Here is a 20,194-nt window from a genome sequence, read left to right as displayed (position 1 = left end):
TGAGATGAGTCACGAGACATATGACCCAAGCGACACCTACGTGCGCGCTGACTTCTACGCAAACGTAACGTGATTACGACACGTTACACAGAATATTGCTGACAATCTTGACGAGAAATCAATTCGCAAGTTGGTCACTTACGCGCCATGCGCGCGTAAAAAACTCGTGTTCCAACCTTTTCACAAACCATCGTGTACTGAGCGCCATCTCTTATCCAAAAGAAATAACAGAATTGGTTTTTCTTAAAATGTGTTGAAACACAAGGCTGTCAAACGAGAAGCGGAACTAAATTGATAAATTACACATCTTCACGACTGTTTTTCGTCGAACAAAAAATGGAGGTAAGATAATACAGGTTATCCACGTGCATCTGAAGAGAAAAGAAGATCCGACATTTGGTAATAACTTGTTATACCGAGAATCTCACATTCCCTTGTCCTGTCACTACCTCCCACTTTGAGATGAATGGTCCCATTTTCTTCACCATGAACTATTCCATTTATAGTTTTCTTTTGCCTTATAATCCTATTTTCCAAACTTTCCTTTTTGTATAGCAGTACTTTTACCTCCATATTTACTCTAGATCGTCAACATTGGCCAACCAAATCGGTTGGTTAGTAATGACGTAGGCGAAACATTGGAAAGCGATGGAACGAGAACGATCTCTTCTCCATCCGTGACCATGCTGTCATCGTTAATCAAAGTACGTCGATTAACAAGATCTCGATCCCGTTTTTTCAAAGTTATTCTGTCTTTATTGAATTTTGGTCTTGGGGTTGAGCCAAGGCGCCTTTTTCATAGTACTTGGGTTGACCTCAAACATATGACAACTAGTGTTTATATTTGTCGTTGACATCAAACGTCGTTCTGCATCTCTCAGTTTACTGTTCCTATAGGATTTGAATTTCAGTAAAAGCATTCTGTTACGCACACGAATTCGTAACGGACACACACAAGGATTACCTACTGTGATAACTAAATTAGAGACGACATGGCTTCCATTTCCAAACATGTTGCAAAGTATGGATATCTGCTCATCCTCAAACGTTAATACCCCTCCCCAGATCGTATGTGGGAGACTGGGAGGAGGCATTTTTGTCTTTTCTAATGGCTCCGGGACTTCTCTACCTCTCCGTCACTGAATGCTGACCGCATGTCCTCGTAGCTGAGAGCTTCGTAAACGTTTATCTAACGTTCGCCTATGACGCGCCTGCCCATCATTTGCGTACGTATGTTCAATCTCGTTGCACGAGGATCTACGATCTAGTTTCAAACGAAAAATTCAAAGATAATAAGAATAGAATTAAAATGTCGGATTCACCGTCATCAGCAACAGCTGAGAAAACATCCATTCCTGAGAATGAGGAAACTGCTATTCCTGTGACTGCAGAAACTTCTACGCCTGGGACTGAGGTAAATTCTACCCCCGTAACTGGGGAAACTGCCATCACCGCGACTGAGGAAAATTCTATCTCCGTGGTCGAAGAAACTCCTCTCCCAGTGCCCGATGAAACTGCTACCCCAGAACGAGAAGAAACTTCTATCCCCAAGATCGAGCAAGATGTCATTCCTACGACTGAGGTGGACAATGACGAATCGAAAGAGCCGGAACTAGTCCCAGATCCAGAAGATCCGGCATTCAAGGAGCTACGCCAACTCTTAGACGACTTTCATCCTGTATGGAAAAGAAGCACTGAGATGGCCAATGCTACATATGGCGTTGTTGTTTTCTTCGTCCAGGTATTAAATGTCTTTTACTGTTTATGGTTTATAATTTCTGGTGTCATTTGCAATCCTTTAGTTGTGGGCCTTACTTATTTCAACAATGAATGTGGATATAGACCCTACTGGCTTGATAGTTGGTATCTACCTCGTTATGCTCGCATCATTCATGAAATTCGAAAAGTAGTTTTCTCCATTCATTTTCGATTGTATCTTATTCATAAAGTGTTTTTTTTTTTCTCTCAATTTGTAGGGTAGCGAGTGTCGATCTCACTCGCTATTTGATCGTTTTTGCCATAATGCTGGGTGGGATGTTGGTTGCTTTACATTCCTGGAGTGTATACGTTTGCCAGGATTTGTTTTGCCACTGTGTTTCTCGAGAAACTTTGGATCTATTGAATGCCGCAAGTTGCCGATGGGTTAATCAACGATTCATTATTGATTTATTGATGATTGGAACTGGTATTTCGATCGTGATTTTCAATGAATGTTTTCTGTGCGTTCTTATCTTCTTCAAACCTTAACCGAAGTTCTTTTGAAATGGAACTTAATGTTTAATCTTAATCGCATTTTCCGTAACCAGTTCTTTTTTTGCAAAAAAAATTCATGCATTTACATTTCATGTATACCAAGGATTTTGTCTCGTCTGTTTTTACCTCTATATTTACTCTAGATCGTAAACATTGGCCAACCAAATCGGTTGGTTAATAATAACGAAGGCGATGCATTGAAAAGCGATCGAACGAAAGCGATCTCTTCTCCATCCGTGACCATGCTGTCATCATTAACAATACGTAAAAAAATTTTTTTTTTTTTTTTTTTTTTTTTTTTTTTTTTTTTTTGGGGGGGGGGAAGGGAAAGTTTTTTTTAAAAAATATATGTTTTTATCAAAAAAAATTAAAACCAGTTTTTATATTTTTCTCGGCCCCCAAAAAGATAAAGGGGCGCAAAAGGTCGTCCCAAAAGAAGCTGAAAATGAAGAAAAAAATTAGGTAAGTATTCTAGGGTGTTTTCATTCGCCATTATAATTACCTTGGCCAGACGTCCCGGATGTTAAACATCAGCAATTTAGTAATTTCAAAAGGTCACGAGTTGAATAACAAACCCACACCTGCCCTGTAATTTTCCATATAATTTACTGAGGTGTTTCGCAACAGGAAAGATTTAATCAGCTTTTAACGAGAGATTAAAAGTGTCCAAAAGGGCGTATTCTTAATTGGCTAAATGTGAGGAAGACGCTTTCTAATGTTTTTATTTGACTGTTTCGTGACAGCTTAAAAAAAACTTGGTATACATGAAATGAAAATGCATGAATCATTTAGAAAAAAACTGGTGAAGAAAAACAGGAAACGAGGAAAGGCAGCAATGCAACATTGATTAAATTCTATTTCAAAACTATTTCGTTGTAGTTTTGAAGGAAAGAAAGTACAGAAGAACTCCGTTAAAAATGACAATCACACCACCACAAGCAACCATTAATGAATCAATAATGAGCCGTTGAGTGAACCATCGGCAACTTGCGCCAGTCGATGTATCCAAGGTTTCTGGAGAAGTACTAATCGTAGAACAGTAGTCATACAAGTTCCGGCAAAGGTAGACACTCCAAGAATGTAAAATAATCAAAGTCACCCCCAAGATCATCGCGAAAAAGGTCAAACAGCGAGCGATATCAATACTCCTGACCCTACAAATCAAGGGAGAAAAAACCCATTTTTATTAAGAAGACGCAATCGAAAATAAACACGGAAAATTACTTTTCAAATTTCGCCAGTGTTGCGAGCATAACGAGGTAGATTCCAACTAACAAGCCAGTAGGGTCTATATCCACATTCATTGTTGAAATAAGTAAGGCCCACAACTAAAGTATTATAAGTAATGCAAGAAATTAGAAACCACAAACAGTCAAAACATTTATGTGTTTAAATTTATACCTGAAGAAAGAAGACAAGCACGCCCAATGTAAAATTGATCACCCCAGTAAATCTTTCCATTCCTGAACCACAGTCGTCTAAGACTTCTTCCGGATCTGGGACAAGCTGTTGATCTTTTGGTTCGTCACTGCCCATCTCAGTCATGGGAATGTTAGTTTCCTCAGTCATGGGGATCGAAGTTTCTTTGGTTACGGGGTCGGCAGTTTCCTCAGTCACGGTGATAGAAGTTTCTTCTCGTACTGGGGTAGCATTTTCCCCAGTTACGTTAATGGCAGTGTCCCCAGTTACGGGAGCAGAAGTTTCTGCAATAACTGGAATAGCAGTTTCCTCGCTTTCAGGAAAGGGTGTTTTCTCAGTTGTTGCTGATGATATAGAATCCGACATTTTAATTGTATTCTTGTTATTATCTTTGAATTTCGGTTTTTTAGTTTAAGACTAGATACTCATGCAACGAGACTGAGCACACACAGATGTAATAATGAGCAGGCGCGTCATAAGCAAACGTTAGCAAACGTTTACGAAGCTCTCAGCTACAAGAGGACATGTGGTCAGCCGCGGTCAGCATTCAGTGACGGAGAGGTAGAGAAGTCAAGGAGCCAATCAAAAAGACAATAACGTCTCCTCCCACATTCGATCTGGAGAGTCGAGAAATAGCACTGCCAGTGCTCCCTAACCTCCTATGCCATACTAGGCTATTGCACCGTCAGGCCGCTAGGGGAACTGAGGGATTGCTATAGCGGCGCGCGGCGCAACATAGTATCCAAGTTGGCTGTTAATCTGTTTATTCTGTTATAGTGTTAGATGCGATGTTGGAACTGAGGTCCTGAGCCATTCAGTGCATTTCGGTTCATTTGCAATCTAAATAGCCAACTATTGTTAATCGAATCTCGAATCGATTTTTTATGCAGTTATCAAGAACCAGGGCAGCCAAACTGATTTTTCCTTCGTCGTTTCTCGTTTTAAATCCGTGGTATTTTGGAGCAAACCAGCAGAATTAGACGGTATACTGGCTTATCAAGTGGTTGAAGAGATGGATGAAGAAGGTGCTCAAGATTCGTCATTTTTTACTGTCAAAGAATTGTAAACAAGCTTGAATTCTAAAGGGTAAGCAGAAAGTGATGAAAGATTTTCTACTCTTTCGTTTTCTCAGTTAGGTTGAGTATTGCGCTAAGCCACGAAAACGAAAAAGTTTAGAAATTATAAAAAATGTATAACAAGTGATGTGCAAGTTTGTTCTATTTCTGTACTTTTTGTTTATGAAGATAATAATCTTGCGGTATCATACTTACAATTTTATAAATTTATTGTTCTGTTTCTGATGGAGGGGAAACATTATAAATAGGTTTTTTTGCAACAGAATTTTACCCTTTATTATCAGCTAGGCACGCTACTGAACTATACAACCATGGTAAACAAACATACCTTAATTTTTACCATGTGATGGCATAAGGACATGATTTTTCGCATTGCCATCAAAGTTGCAAAACTTAGAGCATAAAGGATGCTGTGCAGGAGGTATGTCAGCAATAACAGAACTAATATAAACATGAATTCTCCTGATTCTAGTAATTTTTATTGGTTCAGGGCCTCATGACACATCAGTGATACAACCAATCTACAGTGAGAAGATTGTACATCTATTTTGTGCCAAGTATCATCAGCCATCTTTGTTTCTGAATCCTTCTCCACATCTCTACTTTGCAACTAATATTCAGACATAAATTACAATCTTCCAATTTTGTACTTTAGTTTTCAAGGTTATCCAGTATTGCTCTTTAGTTATATGACTTTCTATGATTGGACTGTAAAATTATAATATTCTTTCTGCTTTTAACTGACCTCCCTACAATTCAGCCAGCTCCCTTCTCCAATTGACCTTATGAGTAAGTTAACTTGTATTTTCCATTTTAAGAGCATTAAAAATATTCATTTTTTTAGCTAATAACACTTCATTTGGTCATATTTTCATCCATTTAGAATTACTCAATGTTTCTCGATCCTCTCATCTAATCAACCATCAAGATACCGTTCGTCCTTTTTTGCTTAATGAGATGTAAAATTCTTATATCTTCGTTCACTTTAGGGAACGCAATAGTTAAGCAAAATAAAGAAGGTGTCATAAGGAGATGTAACACCATCAGTCTGCGGCGATCAAACAAGTTCATTAGTTCACCGTGGAACGTCTTGTCGTGGTATGTTCCCTCTGGAAACACCTTGACGAGACACTTCTCAAATATAATTTCTGTTCGCCTTTCTGGCTTGTCTATTCTCATCACACAGATTACAGTCTTGAGCACACAATCGATCAACTGTGGAAAAAATGGAATTATACGTTAGAGAGAGTTAGCTAGTCTCAGCGCGAGTGTGGCCACGTAACTGCCTCTGTCGCTCCAACCACCCTTTCAGCAAGGGAGAAAGGGGAGGGTAAACAAAGTATACAAAGTGACATCTATGACGGGAAAAACAGGCTTCAATTTCCAAATTATCCATTTAATGCTGTGCTGGCGGGAACATCGCCGGCATCATTTCCGCTGTCGTCGGAAATTAATAAGTTGTTCTCTTCTACGACGCACAGCTTGGAGACGGGGCGATGATAGACTCCATCCTTGTTCCGTACTAGAGCTGAACGAGGAATCCCATCCTTTCCTGGGTAGACTTCATCAACGTAACTGACAGGCCACCTCCCCCTTGTAACGTTTTGATCGACGATGAGGACCAAATCTCCAACTTGAATATGGCGACGATCGACATACCACTTCTTCCTTTTTAAGAGGGAGGGCAACACTTCCGCAGTCCACCTTCGCCAGAAGTGGTCGGCAATGATTTGCGCGTTTCGCCATCGCTGTCTGGAATTTGGACTTGACTCGTACACCACGTCTGCTGGGAGGCTGGGGTTAGCGCGAGCTAACAGAAGGTGATTCGGGGTGAGGACTGAGAAGTCGTTTGGGTCCGTTGAACAACGGCCGATCGGGCGGTCGTTCATGATTGATTCTACTTCGATCAAGGCGGAGAGAAGGACTTCATCAGGGAATGCATGATCTTGAAGAACGAAAGACAGCGAGTCTTTGGCTGACTTGATTAGGCTCTCCCACGCGCCGCCGAAATGAGGGGCCGAAGGCGGTGAAAATATCCATTCGATGTTCTGAGCACCCAACTCGTTCGCGATGGCGGTTTGGTTAAGACGGTCTAATCCAGCTTTCAACTCCTTTTCACCGGATGTGAGGTTTGTTCCGTTGTCAGAGTACATCACGTCCGGCCGGATTCTTCGGCGCGCAAACCTCCAAAAGGCCAGCAGGAACGAGGAGGTGTCCAGGTAGTACGCCATCTCGAAGTGTACCGCTCTGCTCACCAAACATGTAAATATTATTCCCCATCTCTTCTCTCTTCTCCGACCAACAGTCGTCAAGATCGGTCCGAAGTAATCAATTCCGGTATTCGAGAAAGCGGGTCGGTCATCTTGAAGACGATGAATTGGGAGAGCGCTCATGAGTGGAATGTCTGGTTGGGCGCGGTGACGCTTGCAATCAAAACAATTCTTGATAATGCGGTTGACTGATGATCTGCTCCGCGGAATCCAATACCTTTTGTGTAGTCCGGCGACCGTTCTCTCAACCGTCGCATGTCTGAGAAGAAGATGCTCCCTAGTTACGATCAGCTTCGTTACAAGATGGTCCGCCGGCAATAAAAACGGGTGCTTAATGGCCAACGGGAAGTTGCTGTAGCCCAAACGGCCGCCTACGCGGATTAATTTTTCTCCCGCGTCGAAGAACGGCGTTAACGTGACAATTTTAGACCCTGGACCCAATTCCTTTCCTTCGCTGAGCCTTCTGTATTCGGTTCTGTACTCTTCAAGCTGGGCGAGGCGGACAAGGATCATTTCGGCTTCTCGTAGCTCGAGAATTATTGGGTACGGCTTGGATCTTCTCTCGGCGGCAGGCCTAAATTTGTTGTGGATGAAACGCAACACCCAGGCGATGATCCTCCTTAGTCGGCACATACTGGAACTCCTCTGCAAGATGGGTAGAAGCGGATGAGGGGTGGGAACGGAGACATTCCCGGCCCATTTTGAAAGGTTGATCTCAGGGTCATCGACTGGCTGGACGAAATGTTCTGGCATTGCTGGCCAGTTTGCCCGGGGCTGAAGAAGGAAATCCGGGCCAGTCCACCATCTATAATTTTCCGTCAAAGCGGAGGCCTCAACACCACGGCTGCAGTCGTCAGCGGGGTTTAAAATACCCGGCACATGTCGCCATTGTTGAGGAATCGTGAGGGTAAGAATTTCCCCGACTCGGTTTGCCACCCAGGTGTGGTACCGACAATGCGTTGAGTTAATCCAGCGCAATACAGTAGACGAGTCCGACCAAAATATTTCGCCGTCTATCTTCAACCGAAGCTCGTTCTTGATAGTTCGGGCTAGGCGGGCGCCAAGTAGGGCGGCTGATAGTTCCAAACGAGGGATTGTAAGATGGTGGATTGGGGCGACTCTACTTTTTGACATTACGAAAACGGTCGTGCTGGTTTTCCTATTCTGCAGTAACAAATACGCCACTGCGCCGTAACCCAATTCACTGGCATCCACGAAGATATGAAGTTGGACGGACGTTGGGGGAAAAGGTTGAAGACACCTGGGCACGGCTACGAATTCCAGATGATGCAGATTGGAGACCCAAATTTTCCAACGTTCAAGCAATGGTTGTGGTAAGATCTCGTCCCATTCTGGTTTGATCCGGCAGATATCTTGAAGTAAAATTCTGGCAGTGAGAGTGACTGGTGTCCAAAACCCGAGGGGATCATACAGTCCGCAAACATCACTCAAGATGGTCCTGTAGGTGTCGGAGCCGGTTTGAATTTTCACTTTAAAAACGAAAACGTCTTCTTGCCAATTGAGTGTGACACCTAGCGTTTTCTCGGCCGGAAGCGCGTCTAGATTTAAGTTCAATTTTGGTTCAGACCTGAGATCTTTAGGGACAGATTGAAGCACTTTCCGTGACGTAGACATCCATTGTGTCCAGTGGAAGCCGCCTTTCTTCAAACCTTCTTGGAACTTGCTTCTAAATTCTATGGCTTCCTCTACGGTATTAAAAGAATCCATGTAGTTGTCCATGTAGCAGTTGGTTTCTACCTTTTCGACTAAACCCGGGAACTCCTCTTCGTTATCGGCGGCAGCTCGGCGCAGGACATAAGAGCAAACTGTGGGCGAAGACGCGGCACCAAAAATTTGAACTTGCATTTCATACACGTCCGGAGGTCCAGCGGTGTCGGGGGTTCTCCAGAGGAAGCGTAAAGCGTGCTTGTCGGCAGGACGGACGCGGACTTGGTGGAACATTCCCTTGATGTCCCCGGAAAGGGCTATCGGTCTTTCTCTCAAACGTAACAACACTCCAATTAAGCTCGTCAAAAGATCTGGGCCAGTTAACAGACAGTTATTGAGAGAAATTCCGCGAAATGTAGAGGCACCGTCGAAAACTACGCGACATTTTCCGGGTTTGTCCGGATGAAAAACTGCGTGATGCGGGAGGTACCATGTTAGGCCTATCGGGCCTTCCAGTTCATTTCCTTGCAATTTTATGGCATGCCCTTGCGTGATGTAGTCGTTGATGGTGGCTTCGTAAGACTTGGCTTTCACGGGACATTTTTTCAAACTCCTATCCATTGTGTGGAACCGTGATAATGCCACCGAATAGTTGTTAGGGAGGTTGGGTTGATCCAGCTTCCATAAGAGCGGCGCTTCATAGCGTTCACCTAAGTAGCGCACATTTTCTTCGAGCAGCTTTAGAGCTCTGGCGTTGTCTCCACTGATTGGCGCCTTCACATCCGGATGTGTACCAAAGGATTCGATTGACCATAACTGGTGGACCATCTCGTTTAGATTGGATTTTTTTAAATTCTGGGTGAGATTGATGGAGGGTGGTGAATGTTGACCGGTAGCTTTATAAAGGGGGCCGCGAGCGCACCACCCGAATACAGTCTTGATCGCCCATGGCCCGGGAGATTCGCTGGTCGATTTCCGAATTTGTAAAGGTTCGAGCGCTTCTTGATAGTCGGAGCCTAGAAGGATCGTTATCTTCGAGAAATCTACGGGCGGTAGATCTAAGTCAGCCAAGTGTGGGTACTTCTTCTTTTCCTTTGGCCAATCGACATATCCAGGATGGAGGTTGAATGTCGTTAGCGCTGGAACCTCGTAGGCGCTGAAAGAGAAGGAATCGTCGAGCGAGGAAATGTGCAGGTCCGCTCTTTGGACCGATAACAACGGTCCGTCACCGTGGAGGGTGCCCATCTGCATTTTTTCGCGAGGTGGATTCAATTTCAGCATACGCAGGACATCTTTGGTCACCAGGGTCATTTCAGCTCCGGGATCGAGGAGGCCGTAGGTCTCGAAGGAATAACCATTTGCTTCGATCTTGAGAAGTACGACGGCTAATAAAACTTGATCCAGTGAAGTTTTCTTGCTAGTAATGCAAAAGTTCTTGCCCTTTTTTAAGATTGATGGCGCTGCTGGGGCCGCAGGTTCTGTTTTAGGCGTGTCGGACTGAGAAATTTTCGGCGGAGCAAACATCCGTGGAGCTCCGTGTACCATCGGGTGATGGTAAGATTTACAATTGTCTTGGCCACAAGCCACCTTTTTTTCACAGGCTTTACTGTTGTGTCCAGGATGAAGGCACCTGAAGCAACCCCCTTTTTCTAAAAGGAGCTCAGCTCTGGCTTTAGGCATCAGTTTAGAGAATTTATTGCATTTTTCCAGCTGGTGTGGTCCGGAGCATGCTACGCAAGGCGCGCGGTGAGACATGTGAAGGATCCGCGGGTGACGGACGGCCGGCATTTTGGGCTCTTCCTTTCCTCTCTGCGCTCTTTCTCGTGTCCGGCTGACGGTGGGGATCGGTGGTAGCACTGGAGCGGCCCAGGTCCCAGCCATAACTCGCGATTCGAGCCACTGGTCGAAGTCGATAAGCGTGGCGGCTCTTGGTTGAAGGCTGCACATTTCGTCACCCCACTTCTGCATCAGGGCCGGTGGGAGCTTTGAAGTTACTTGGTAAAGTAGGCCTGGGGCGAGGAGATCATGTAAGTGACCCCCGTTGGTCAAATCCGCGACCGAGGCTTGGATTGCGCCAGAGAAGACGCAGAGGGCCTCGAAATCGCCTTCCTTCGGTCCGACGAGTTGTATTAAACTTTGTACATGGGCTCGGACCACCAGTTGAGGGTCCCCGTACCGTCTCTGTAGTTTCGCCAGAGCCGACCTATATTGTGCTGGATCGCGCAACGAATTCGCAATGCTGTTGCGTACCTTTTCGCTGAGGTAATCTTTAAGGAAGATGATTCTTTGTGCATCGTCCGGCACTACGTCATGGACCAGGCATTTGAAGTTCTGAATAAAATAGGACCAATTCCGAGGGTCTCCGTCGTAGGGTGCGAGGTTGATCCGTGGGAGCTTGGACGCTAGCCAAGATGATGGGTGGTTCTGCGTCGTGTTCCAGTTCGGGTCCGTTATCCAGCTATCCGTAGTTCGGCTAGGACTTGCCGGGTGTTGCTGAGGCGCAAAGGGTGATGGAAAGGTAGACGCAGTCGTGGCTGGGCCCAGGGTCGTGGCTGCGGTATGAAACGTCGGCGGAACTTGCTGCATGAAGGGTGGGTGGCTAAATACCGGATGAGGTTGATAGCTGTAGGTAGCCGGATGTCCAGGTGGAAACATAGCGGGATTGCTGGCTGGAAGCATAGCTGGATGGCTGGTGGGAGGCGTAGCCGGAGACGTCGTTGGATGGCTGACGGGATGCGTAGCCGGAAAGCTGGCTGGAAGCATAGCTGGATGGCTGGCTGGAAGCATAGCTGGATGGCTGGCTGGAAGCATAGCTGGATGGCTGGCTGGAAGCGTAGCCGGATGGCTGGTTGGAAGCGTAGTCGGGTGGCTGGCTGGAGGCATAGCTGGATGGTTGGCTGGAAGCGTAGCTGGATTGCTGGCAGGAAGCGTAGCCGGATAGCTAGATGAACCCATAGCTAGATGGCTAGCTGAGAGCGTAGCTGGAAAGCTGGTTGGATACATAGCTGGATGGCTGGCTGGAAGCATAGCTGGATGGCTGGCTGGAAGCATAGCTGGATGGCTGGCTGGAAGCGTAGCCGGATGGCTGGCTGGAAGCGTAGCCGGATGGCTGGCTGGAAGCGTAGCCGGGTGGCTGGCTGGAAGCATAGCTGGATGGCTGGCTGGAGGCATAGCTGGATGGCTGGCTGGAGGCATAGCTGGATGGCTGGCTGGAAGCGTAGCCGGATGGCTGGCTGGAAGCGTAGTCGGGTGGCTGGCTGGAGGCATAGCTGGATGGCTGGCTGGAAGCGTAGCCGGATGGCTGGCTGGAAGCGTAGTCGGGTGGCTGGCTGGAGGCATAGCTGGATGGCTGGCTGGAAGCGCAGCTGGATTGCTGGCAGGAAGCGTAGCCGGATAGCTAGATGAACCCATAGCTAGATGGCTAGCTGAGAGCGTAGCTGGAAAACTGGCTGGATACATAGCTGGATGGCTGGCTGGAAGCATAGCTGGATGGCTGGCTGGAAGCATAGCTGGATGGCTGGCTGGAAGCATAGCTGGATGGCTGGCTGGAAGCATAGCTGGATGGCTGGCTGGAAGCGTAGCCGGATGGCTGGCTGGAAGCGTAGCCGGGTGGCTGGCTGGAAGCGCAGCTGGATTGCTGGCAGGAAGCGTAGCCGGATAGCTAGATGAACCCATAGCTAGATGGCTAGCTGAGAGCGTAGCTGGAAAGCTGGCTGGATACATAGCTGGATGGCTGGCTGTAAGCATAGCTGGATGGCTGGCTGGAAGCATAGCTGGATGGCTGGCTGGAAGCATAACTGGATGGCTGGTTGGAAGCGTAGCCGGATGGCTGGCTGGAAGCGTAGCCGGATGGCTGGCTGGAAGCGTAGCCGGGTGGCTGGCTGGAAGCATAGCTGGATGGCTGGCTGGAAGCATAGCTGGATGGCTGGCTGGAAGCGTAGCCGGATGGCTGGCTGGAAGCGTAGTCGGATAGCTGGCTGGAAACAAAGCTGGATGGCTGGCTGGAAGAACAGCTGGATGGCTGGCTGGAAGCATAGCTGGATGGCTGGCTGGAAGCATGGCTGGAAGCGTCGCTGGATGACTAGCTGAAACCGTAGTCGGATGGCTGGCTGAAAGCGTGGCTGGAAAGCTGACTAAACGCGTCGCTGGATGGCCGGCTGAAACCGTAGTCGGATGGCTGGCTGAAAGCGTGGCTGGAAAGCTGGCTGGAAGCGTTGCTGGATGGCCGGCTGAAACCGTAGTCGGATGGCTAGCTGAAAGCGTGGCTGGAAAGCTGACTAAACGCGTCGCTGGATGGCCGGCTGAAACCGTAGTCGGATGGCTGGCTGAAAGCGTGGCTGGAAAGCTGGCTGGAAGCGTTGCTGGATGGCCGGCTGAAACCGTAGTCGGATGGCTAGCTGAAAGCGTAGCTGGATGGCTGGCTGGAAGCATAGCTGGATGGCTGGCTGGAATCGTAGCTGGAAAGCTGGCTGGAATCTTCGCTGGGTGGCCGGCTGGCTGCGTAGCTGGATTGCTGGCTGGAAGCGTCTCTGGATGGCTGTTTGAATGGCTCGTTCCAGGGCCGAAACCAAACGATGACGATTCGGAGCTGCAGCTTAGGGCTGTTTCTTCGTTTGCGTGTTGTGGGACTTCATGGTTTCCCCACTCACGATCTTCGATCATGAATTTCGATTCATCTGGAGCGGTGTATGCGATAGTTTCACGTCCTTCAACTTGCGGTGGGCGGACGAAGGTGCCGTTTCCAAACCCTATTGGCTGGTCCCAACCGTGGAACGCACCTTCACCTCTATAAGGGTCAAGTGAAGTTACTCTTGGTCTAGCCCCATGATGACCGTCGTCCACGTCTGGATGTTGAATCGGTGCGGAAGATGGTCTCGGTGGGGGATGTGGCGGCGAACGGCCTGGGCGTAGGCTTGGGCTTCCGGAATACCCGTGCACTCCTTGGAGTTCTAGTTGGTTTACCCGACGTCTTAAGTCGATCCAGTCGGGGTCAGAAGTCGGTCGAGGAGAATGCGTTTGATTCATTTCTTCATTCAATAATGGCTGTTGGGAAAGCCGCGAGCGGACCGATGATCTGCTTGAACTCGACTCACCTACTCTGCCGAGCAGATGTTCTTCGATGGTGTTGAGCCAGAAGTCGAGGTCTCTTTCGATCGTGCCGATCCAGACCTCACTTGTTAAATCGTCGGGGCAGATTGCTTTGTAGCACTCGTTGTGGTGATTGCATTCCTGGAAGGCGACGACAAGATCTTCCTTTCTGTTTTTTATTGATGTCCGACTACCATGATCTGCCATCAAATCTCGAACGAGATTTATTAGAATTGTGAATCGCCGTTTTGCGTTGGCTCGAAGCACTTTCAGTACTCTCGGGTCTTCTGTGTGTGATTCTTCGTCGTCGTCGGCCGTTGGGTCTGCCATGATGGTGAATCTGGGTGGCGAGTTGTTGGTGACGTTGTTCAGGGCGATAAAGTCAGCCGAATTGGCAGACTATAAGCTTACGATAGTGCCACGGCCGATAAACACAAGAAACTCGACGTCACACACGAATACAGTTTGTCACTTCGTGCCACAATTGTTGACTTAATTTCACAAGTTAAATTTGGATATACACTTGAACTACGTAATTACTCCCGACTTTTTCAGATGTTTGTGATAATCACCGATATGTCTGGTCCTGCCACGCGGGACTTGAGGGGGAGAAATCGTCTCGCCACGAGAGGCTGAGCGGGATCAGTTTCCCGGTCGATGCACCATTGTGTTCCCTCTGGAAACACCTTGACGAGACACTTCTCAAATATAATTTCTGTTCGCCTTTCTGGCTTGTCTATTCTCATCACACAGATTACAGTCTTGAGCACACAATCGATCAACTGTGGAAAAAATGGAATTATACGTTAGAGAGAGTTAGCTAGTCTCAGCGCGAGTGTGGCCACGTAACTGCCTCTGTCGCTCCAACCACCCTTTCAGCAAGGGAGAAAGGGGAGGGTAAACAAAGTATACAAAGTGACATCTATGACGGGAAAAACAGGCTTCAATTTCCAAATTATCCATTTAATGCTGTGCTGGCGGGAACATGGTATTTGCTTTGTTTTGTTTTTGTACTAAGTACTAGTTAACCCGTAGGCTGCCACCCAGTTTAATCCCCCTATTTTTTGTTTTTTGCATTGTAGGGACGGGCCAATTCTGCATCATGATCTACTTGCTATGCGTTGGGACAGTCGTAAATGCCATTCACCGCAATGGCCATGTCAGCCACTTGGGTTTTTCTGACGTTTAACGTAGTAAGAAAGGTTTTGGACTGGTATTATTGCTTTAAGTTAATTGTCGAAAACATTTTATTTTATTGTTGCGAACCGTCAAAGCTCTCAGATTGGTAATGACGTTTTACCTACGGTAGCGAGAAAAATTGGTTGTTTAAGTTAACAAATCACAACTTCCTTCCAGAGAATTGATTGCAAAAAAAAAAAAAAAATCAATCAATCAATCAAAAGGAAATTGTTTTTTACCCTATTTCCTAAGAAGAAAAAAAAAGGTTTGCATGTTTGACGCTAGTTTTGCAGTTTTCTTGGTAGACATGGCCATATGCATATATTTTAACGTCAGTTGTTTCCGGATATCCAAGTGAAGAAGACGTGCAATAGTTGGTGTCAGCTTTCCAAAAACGTTTTGGTCAAAACCGCCAAACAAGGATTAGGCTTTAATTCAAGACCAGACATCAACGAGGTGGAAAAATTCTATATTTATTTAAAGTGGAAATTGGTATTTAAATTAAGTTTTGGTAATTTTCTTAGAAATTCCCGATTGTCCGTGCCTGGCTCAACCTTGCAAACTTTTGGCTTCCTCGAGCTAAATTAAGTATTCCCTTCTGCCAACTGCCGACGTTGCTTGCCGTGCATAGTCTGGTCCTTGCTTGCTGAACGAAGAGTAATCGTTACTGATCACCTTGAAAAAGAGAACGCAAGTTCATATCCGCTATGATTGAAGAAGCTGGTACGTACGAAAAACTAAAAAAAGATCCCGCGATAGGAGCCATGAAACGTGTGCTCAATCCCACTCCGCTTTAGGCAATTCATACTCAAATACCATATTGTCTGTTAGTTTTTTTGTTGTTTTTTCGCTGTCCAAAAAAGGGGATGAGCAAGTCGCCAGCCATTTTTCGACTCAATGGAATGCAAATTTTTTTTTACGACTTGCCATAAGGGCAAGGGGTCGTGCACCTTTTATTTAAATTTCAGATTGGGAATCGTTTTTCTGAGGAAGAAGAGAAACTTTCACTTTTAGAGCGTAAGGCAAAAAACGCGAAAATGATGGGATGCACTAGATTTTGGAATACTTCAATAGAAATAAGCAAGATAAAAGATTCATTCCTGCCCATTTATTTTTAACGATTTCATAAAGACCATTTTAGTTGTTTTTTTTTCTTTCTTTTTTTTTTTTTTATTACTTATTTTTGCTTATTTTTGCTGATGTCACAGGATCTCTTCGTCCACGATGCATTCTATGAATTCGCTAATTGTTGTTCTTGCAAGAAAAATGGGTGGGGACTTCCATCAAGTTTAATGGCCTTGGGTTTTAGGATTTTTATTTTGTATACCACCGATCGACACTCCCGAGTCCCGACAGCATCTTGTTCCATCTTATCCCACCCCCCAACCCCCCCCGTTGGCGAGTCATAATCTGGATGCTTATACCTTTTTATGTGTTTTTTGTTTTGTTTTTTAAGTTTTTTTTAATTTGTATATTTACGTCTCTTACTCTAGATCTCGAGAGAGAGTTGGTTTATCGGGGACCTGTCAAAAACCGATCCTGTACTGACGTCGTCTGTCTCGTCATCTTTATTGCTTTCCTCGTTGGTTGGGGCATCATTGGCATTTATGGTGAGAGTCGAATTGGCATTAAATAAATTTCAAACTATTGAATCAAAAAGTACTGTTAAGTCACTCTGTTATACACCCACGCAGTAGAAAAAGTAAAAAACTGGGATGCGATGCATTATTTTGAATAGTTGTAGTTTGTTGCCTGATCAATATTTTCTTTTTTGTTTTTGGTTGCCAGGTTTCATTCTGGGTGATCCGCAACGGCTTCTCTATCCAACGGATAGCTATGGACGGATATGTGGTGTCGACGAGAAATTGAAGGATAAGCCGTACTTGTTCTATTTTGATTTGACTCAATGCGCCGACTCGTTTCTGTTTACTAGTGGATGCCCGACACCGCAGGTCTGAATAGTGACATTCCTAATCATTACTCTGCCATTAACTAATATTGATTTTCTCCAATCGTACAGGTTTGCGTCAAGACATGCCCCGTGGAAAACTTTGTGGCTATAGATGCAGCAGCCGAAACCGGAGAGGCCTTAACCAAAATTAAAATGATATGCAAAGAAAATGTTACTGTTAGCGAAATGAGCGTTAAAGAGCTCGTAGATAAGGGATATTGTGCCAGCTACTACATCCATAGCGAACCGTGTAAGGACACGCTAGTATAACCAACTTTTAAAAAATTAAGCTTTCAAACGACCTGATAGCATTTGTTATCTATCTAACCTATACTTTTGTGTACATTTTACCCTTCCGTTCCACCATTTTGACAGTGGCCGGCAGATGTGTTCCTTTACTTACCAACACGTCCGACATCTTCTCAAATTCCACCCTAGAGCCTGTGGTACCAATCGAGAAAATAGTCAACGTTGCCAGTTCCTTGGCACATTTTGTGGTAAAACACATTTTTTGTTTTTTTTCAAACTGATTCTCCCTTTTTTTTTAACCTCCTTTGCTGCTACCTACTCTGCTAGACATTTACGTTTTACTCGTTTTCATGCAGATTTTAGACCGTATTTTCCAAGAATTCTCTAAGACTTGGTGGGTTATATTGATTGGGCTGGCCATTTCTATGATAATGTCTTTTTTCTGGATTGTCCTGATGAGATTCGCTGCTGGTCTAATGATCTGGCTATCAATTGCTTTCATTTTAGTTCTGCAAGGAGTCGGTAATTTCTTTCCATATTAAACGATTTTTAAATTTTTCTTGGAGATTCAATGCAAATCACAATTCACAGGCACCTGGTATTGTTTTAAGTGCTACACGGAGTTAAAGGATTTTCCTGAAGCCAACAATCAAACTCTAGCCGAAAATGAATCCGCGACTAACCTGATTACATCGAGTGGGAGATCTATTTGGCAGATTATTGCTATTTTTCTCTGCATTTTCATGGCATTTACTATCTTAATGCTCATCGTTTTACGTAATCGTATTCGCATGGCTATCGCTCTAATCAACCATGCCAGCAAGTATGACTCAATTGATACAAAATTATATGTTCGTATTGAATTTTCTGTTTTAAATTTTGTTGTTGTTGTTTTATTATTATTATTATTATTATTTTGTTATTTATATTCTTTTTTGTGTGTTAAAGCGCTGTTGGAGATATCCTGAGCACTCTGCTCTTCCCCATTTTTCCGTGGGTATTCCAAGTCCTCGTCATTGGCTATTTTGCTGCAGTGGCGCTTTATGCAGCTTCCATTGACAAATCCAATTTCAGAGTTGTGGGTCCCGACAATAAAACGAACATCAACTGCAGTTGCACATCAGTGATCGTAAGCATTAACCAAGTAATTTTGGAAAATCATTAAAAACTGACACAAGCATTTTCTTGATTTAGGACTCAGTCGGGACTTGCATTCCACTCGGATTCGAGAAAATTTGCGACATCCAATGCCCTGGATCCACCTGTAGATTCTTTGATACTGGTGCCGATTTCTATGTGACACTCTTACAAATCTACAATTTTTTGGGTCTATGTTGGAGCATTTTTTTTGTCTCCGCTTTATCCGAAATTGTGTTGGCCGGTGCCTTCGCCTCTTGGTACTGGGCATTCAGTAAACCTCATGACGTACCAGCCTACCCGTTGGCTAATAGCTTCTTCAGGACTGTTTCGTAACACCATATTTTCTCATGTTGAAATTCCTATTGGAATTGCTTAACAGAATCTGAAACGTTTGTCTTCTGCAGATACCATTTAGGAACTGTCGCCTTTGGCTCTCTGATTATCAGCATTCTCCGTTCGATCCGCGTCTTGCTGGAAATCCTAGAATCGAACGCGCGTGAAAATTCGATCAATTGCTGCTGTTGTATCATACAGTTCTTCGTGCGGTAATATCTTTAAAGAATTCGTAATGCATGTCTGTCTTTAATTCAAATTTGACCAAACAAATCATTCTAGGATTCTAGAGAAGATTATTCGATTCATTAATCGCAACGCCTACGTTTTATGTGCAATAAACGGAACAGGTTTTCGTCAATCGGCATCAGATGCGTCTTCGCTAATTTGGCGTAATGTTGCAGACATCGTTGTGCTGGACAAAGTGACAGAATTTCTCCTGTTTCTCGGCCGATTCGTTATCGTCACAACGTTGGGCATTGTATCATTCTACGTCTTCACAAACAAAATTCCTTATGTCAATGAATGCATATCGCCAACCGATTTCTTCATAGTTCCAATCATCAGTACCGTACTGGGGGCTTATTTCATTACCGGGCTGTTTTTCAGCAGCTATAGCATGGCCGTTGATACCATCTTCCTCTGCTACCGTAAGCTACCCAACCATTTCTCTTTCGTTTATAACTTTAAATGGTTTATTTATTAATTCATTTGTTCGACAGTTCAAGACACGGAAATTAACGATGGATCCGCCGAAAAACCCTTTTACATGTCACAAGAATTAAAGGAAATCCTTGGGAAGAAGAACTAACCATAAAGCACAAACTATAAAGCTTTGCTAATATTGCTATGCCATCTTTGCTTTTGTCACCCCCTTCTCTTTTAAATTCAAAGTGCACAGGAATTTTTGGACGCGTCGCCCGAGTAACTTCGTTGTGTCCATTTGGAGGAATACCAATGTTGGCACATTTCTCTTGCCTTATTATATTATTGGACGTATGTTGCTCTCATTTACATTACTCTGATGTCACAGTACACAGATGTCTTAACATTTCCCGATAGGGCTTCTTGTTACATGACTTATCATGGCTGCTACAGGTACGACTACATTTGCTTTGTGACGGTTAGCTCGATGCCGGATTTCTGTGGGTTCATCAATGTGTTATGCATTTTGGTTTTTGTTGGTGCGTCACCTCACATTTCACTTTTCTCTGAAAATCATTAGTGAAAGACGGAGTGTGAAGCAATGAACGTCAGATTTCAATTTTGTTGCATGTTATTTAGTGCCACTAGATATCTATACGAAACCCTGTAATGTTGACAGTAGGCCCTGAGCTTTCTTCTACGATAGCTGTCGTTGCATGACGACCAAAACTATCTAATGCCACGACATCTTTCATGGCAACACACAAATATTTGTCTATTACCACGAACTAAACTGGGTAAAGCGTAAAGGCGTCGTTTGTTCGTTTCATTGGTAACCTGGCATTGGACCGATCACTTGTTTTCTTGCTAAACTTCTTTGTTTTTTCAGCCTTATTCGAAAAACAATGACAGTGGGAAGTAAG

General features: G+C 44.8%; 4 protein-coding genes across 19 annotated transcripts; 2 read left to right on the top strand and 2 right to left on the bottom strand.

Annotated features, from left to right (window-relative positions):
• The first annotated feature begins 109 nt into the window (after positions 1 to 109).
• On the top strand, positions 110 to 5,818 carry LOC116915927. 15 transcript variants are annotated; one of them, XR_006643414.1, is made up of 6 exons: positions 110 to 704; positions 4,563 to 5,169; positions 5,239 to 5,305; positions 5,404 to 5,537; positions 5,632 to 5,681; positions 5,738 to 5,818. XR_006643414.1 is itself a non-coding variant. In XM_045169522.1 (4 exons), the coding sequence occupies exons 1-4, from the start codon at positions 1,203 to 1,205 to the stop codon at positions 1,979 to 1,981; spliced, it is 504 nt and encodes a 167-aa protein (XP_045025457.1). In that variant the 5' UTR covers positions 119 to 1,202; the 3' UTR covers positions 1,982 to 2,358. The 15 variants fall into 15 exon arrangements, 4 of the variants coding, with proteins under 4 accessions (XP_045025457.1, XP_045025456.1, XP_045025454.1 ...); XR_006643415.1 differs by having other exon boundaries at positions 113 to 704; positions 5,239 to 5,411; positions 5,509 to 5,537; XR_006643410.1 differs by having other exon boundaries at positions 120 to 342; positions 585 to 704; positions 5,239 to 5,537.
• LOC123466279 lies at positions 2,974 to 4,290 on the bottom strand. Its single transcript, XM_045169523.1, has 3 exons — positions 3,655 to 4,290; positions 3,478 to 3,581; positions 2,974 to 3,407 (listed from the first exon to the last, which is right to left on the bottom strand). Exons 1-3 carry the CDS (start codon positions 4,036 to 4,038, stop codon positions 3,119 to 3,121), a joined length of 777 nt encoding a protein of 258 aa, XP_045025458.1. The 5' UTR covers positions 4,039 to 4,290; the 3' UTR covers positions 2,974 to 3,118.
• A 318-nt stretch (positions 5,819 to 6,136) lies between the features above and the next one.
• Positions 6,137 to 11,473, bottom strand: LOC123469935. Its single transcript, XM_045169289.1, has one exon. It carries the CDS (start codon positions 11,471 to 11,473, stop codon positions 6,137 to 6,139), a length of 5,337 nt encoding a protein of 1,778 aa, XP_045025224.1.
• Positions 11,474 to 14,856: 3,383 nt separating this feature from the next.
• LOC116915922 (choline transporter-like 2) lies at positions 14,857 to 19,680 on the top strand. 2 transcript variants are annotated; one of them, XM_032921082.2, is made up of 14 exons: positions 14,857 to 14,967; positions 15,309 to 15,409; positions 15,478 to 15,676; positions 16,447 to 16,563; positions 16,742 to 16,905; positions 16,974 to 17,154; positions 17,280 to 17,401; positions 17,510 to 17,675; positions 17,745 to 17,976; positions 18,102 to 18,282; positions 18,348 to 18,622; positions 18,698 to 18,838; positions 18,909 to 19,276; positions 19,349 to 19,680. In XM_032921082.2, the coding sequence occupies exons 3-14, from the start codon at positions 15,661 to 15,663 to the stop codon at positions 19,435 to 19,437; spliced, it is 2,052 nt and encodes a 683-aa protein (XP_032776973.2). In that variant the 5' UTR covers positions 14,857 to 14,967; positions 15,309 to 15,409; positions 15,478 to 15,660; the 3' UTR covers positions 19,438 to 19,680. The 2 variants fall into 2 exon arrangements, with proteins under 2 accessions (XP_032776973.2, XP_045025452.1); XM_045169517.1 differs by having other exon boundaries at positions 15,247 to 15,409.
• The last annotated feature ends 514 nt before the right edge of the window (positions 19,681 to 20,194 follow it).

Source organism: Daphnia magna, linkage group LG2 (genome assembly GCF_020631705.1).
Source record: "Daphnia magna isolate NIES linkage group LG2, ASM2063170v1.1, whole genome shotgun sequence".
Taxonomy (NCBI): domain Eukaryota; kingdom Metazoa; phylum Arthropoda; class Branchiopoda; order Diplostraca; family Daphniidae; genus Daphnia; species Daphnia magna.
Note: the sequence above shows the minus strand (reverse complement) of the source record. Positions and strands in the feature narration are given on the sequence as shown.

Excerpts from the sequence above, each read along its gene's own strand:
- LOC123466279 (XM_045169523.1), bottom strand. The coding sequence starts at position 4,038 with ATGTCGGATTCTATATCATCAGCAACAACTGAGAAAACACCCTTTCCT. Across the intron at positions 3,582-3,654 it reads TGCTTGTCTTCTTTCTTCAG|TTGTGGGCCTTACTTATTTC; the intron begins GTATAAATTTAA and ends ATAATACTTTAG. Across the intron at positions 3,408-3,477 it reads ACACTGGCGAAATTTGAAAA|GGTCAGGAGTATTGATATCG; the intron begins GTAATTTTCCGT and ends CTTGATTTGTAG.
- LOC123469935 (XM_045169289.1), bottom strand. The coding sequence starts at position 11,473 with ATGCTTCCAGCCAGCCATCCAGCTATGCTTCCAGCCAGCTTTCCGGCT.
- LOC116915927 (XM_045169519.1), top strand. The coding sequence starts at position 1,310 with ATGTCGGATTCACCGTCATCAGCAACAGCTGAGAAAACATCCATTCCT. Across the intron at positions 1,864-1,976 it reads CCCTACTGGCTTGATAGTTG|GGTAGCGAGTGTCGATCTCA; the intron begins GTATCTACCTCG and ends CTCAATTTGTAG.
- LOC116915922 (XM_032921082.2), top strand. Across the intron at positions 16,906-16,973 it reads GTGGATGCCCGACACCGCAG|GTTTGCGTCAAGACATGCCC; the intron begins GTCTGAATAGTG and ends CCAATCGTACAG. Across the intron at positions 18,839-18,908 it reads ATCATACAGTTCTTCGTGCG|GATTCTAGAGAAGATTATTC; the intron begins GTAATATCTTTA and ends AAATCATTCTAG.